The sequence below is a fragment of the Mus caroli genome, chromosome 11, assembly GCF_900094665.2.
Source record: "Mus caroli chromosome 11, CAROLI_EIJ_v1.1, whole genome shotgun sequence".
In the NCBI taxonomy this organism is placed as follows: Eukaryota; Metazoa; Chordata; class Mammalia; order Rodentia; family Muridae; genus Mus; species Mus caroli.
This window is the reverse complement of record NC_034580.1, coordinates 814,668-816,630: the sequence shown is the minus strand read 5'-3', so window position 1 is coordinate 816,630 and position 1,963 is coordinate 814,668. Positions and strand designations below refer to the sequence as shown.

General features: G+C 50.5%; 1 protein-coding gene across 5 annotated transcripts in view; it reads right to left on the bottom strand.

The window, feature by feature from the left end:
- Gal3st1 (galactose-3-O-sulfotransferase 1) overlaps positions 1-1,963 on the bottom strand; it is a 16,854-nt gene that overhangs the window by 3,035 nt on the left and 11,856 nt on the right. For all 5 annotated transcript variants that reach the window (XM_021177527.2, XM_029483113.1, XM_021177528.2 and 2 more), the window contains one exon: positions 369-511. In XM_021177527.2, the coding sequence (XP_021033186.1) occupies positions 369-499 (131 nt within the window). In that variant the 5' untranslated portion in view covers positions 500-511. The remainder of the gene's footprint in view (positions 1-368; positions 512-1,963) is intronic.

Genomic DNA, 1,963 nt, shown 5'->3' with positions numbered 1-1,963 from the left:
AGAAGAAGAAGAAGAAGAAGAAGAAGAAGAGAGGGATACAGTCACATAGGCCTAAGTTTGAAAAGTCTGACTCTGGGCTCTTATGCCAGATAGGTATTCTGGGACAAACCACAGTGTGTCTCTATCCTGGACCTTACTGTGACCCTGTTGGGGCCTCAGATTATAATTCAAGTCCTAGCCACAGTGTTGGATGATTCTCCTGCTCTGGGGGCCAGGCACACACTGAGGCCTGGGTTGCACCAAGAGTTCTGCCAGAATGTCTGCCCGGTACATCATGGTGCAGGTGGTACTGGGTAGTTGTCCAATAGAGAGCTCCCATTGTAGATCATGAAGGTGCCCCGCCCCATGCCCACTTTGATGTCACTCACGTGAAGGCCATGTGGGGATACAGTGGAGGCACCACGTAGGAGTACAGCAGCAACAGGAAACTGGTGAAGAGAGCTCCCAGCAGGAGCCCCTTGGCCTTGGACTTGCAGGGCTTCTTCGGCAGCAGAGTCATCTCAGGAAACCCCTAGGGACAGTGCAGACAGGACAGAAGGGCCAAGACATTAGTCCTAGGGAGTTTCCACAGCTGCCAGGGCTCGCAAAGGGTACTGCTTTTGCCAGCTCTGTGGACTCTGGAGCAGCGTCAGAACCTTAGGAGACAGCGAACTCAACTCAAAGAGAGCAGGCGAAATGGACAGAGAGAAAGGTCTGTTGAGTGTGGTTCTAACTTTTAGTCAACTAATAAGGACACAGGTGATGACTGCCGTCTTTGTAGACGTTTGGGTTTTATGATGAATGCATTTTGGGAAAGAAAAGAAGAAAATCCCGTCTCAGCCCTAGGCCTCGGTTCATACGGAAGGCGACAATCTTTTCTATTTCAGAGGGAGGGGCCGGCCTTCCCTATCCCCTGTATCACCTTCCCTGCTGGAACTTAAACAAACAAACAAACAAATGAATAAATACATTTACTTGTATAGTTATTTTCCAAATACCGCATAAAGTGTACATATTAGCCAGGCGTGGTGGTGCATGCCTTTAGTCCTAGTCCTTTGGAGGCAGAGGCAGGCAGATCTCTGTGAGTTTGAGGGCCAGCCTGGTCTACAGAGCGAGTTCTAGAACAACCAGGGTTACACAGAGAAACACTGTCTTAACAAACAAACAAACAAAGCTACTAACTCACTTTCACAGGGTGTCTTGGTGAGTTTTTGTTATTTATTTGGGGTGCCAGTGTGATGTGGACACAGTGGCCTTATCCACAGGAGACAGAGCTGCAAACAGTTGAGGTCCAAGCTGCTGGGGTAAGGGAACATTTCTACTTCCCCATAGGTGTACAGAAAAGGCTGAAACTTTCCATTTCTCCCCTAGCGGATGCTTCCAAGCCCCCGAGGCTACAGAAGGTCATCCACACCGCCCTGTGGTCACGCGTGGCACGTCACCAAGTGCATGCGGAGCACCACTGCCTGGTAGCCTCCCTGGGAAAGTGACCTAAGGCACCCATGACTGCTGGCTGAGAGGCGTCCTCCAGGCCCACCCCGAGAAGAGGAGGCGGCAAGCTCTGAGCCCTTGCCTTGTCACCTCAAAGCAAAGAGCATAGTGAGGAAGAAGCCATACTGGAGGAGTGTTTCCTCGCCTGTGACAATGAGAGACTCATCGCTCGTGTAAGGCTGGGTACAGTCTGGGGAGAGTGTTCCCAGAGGGCCAGCGATGCCAAATGTGGTTCACTGACATGCCACTGCTCTTGGGAAACACACGGATACACAAGTGTATGAAGTCATGTATGTCAAAGGTGTTCATGGCAACTTGATTAGAAACGGAAAGTGGGAGAAAGAAACTATTTCAGTGAGCGGCAGCAAGGGACAAGGCCCGTTCCCAGAAGTCATCTATAGATGAAAAGAAAGAAAGGAAGGAAGGAAGGAGGGAGGGAGGGAAGGAAGGAAGGAAGAGAGAGAGAGAGAGAGAGAGAGAGAGAGAGAGAGAG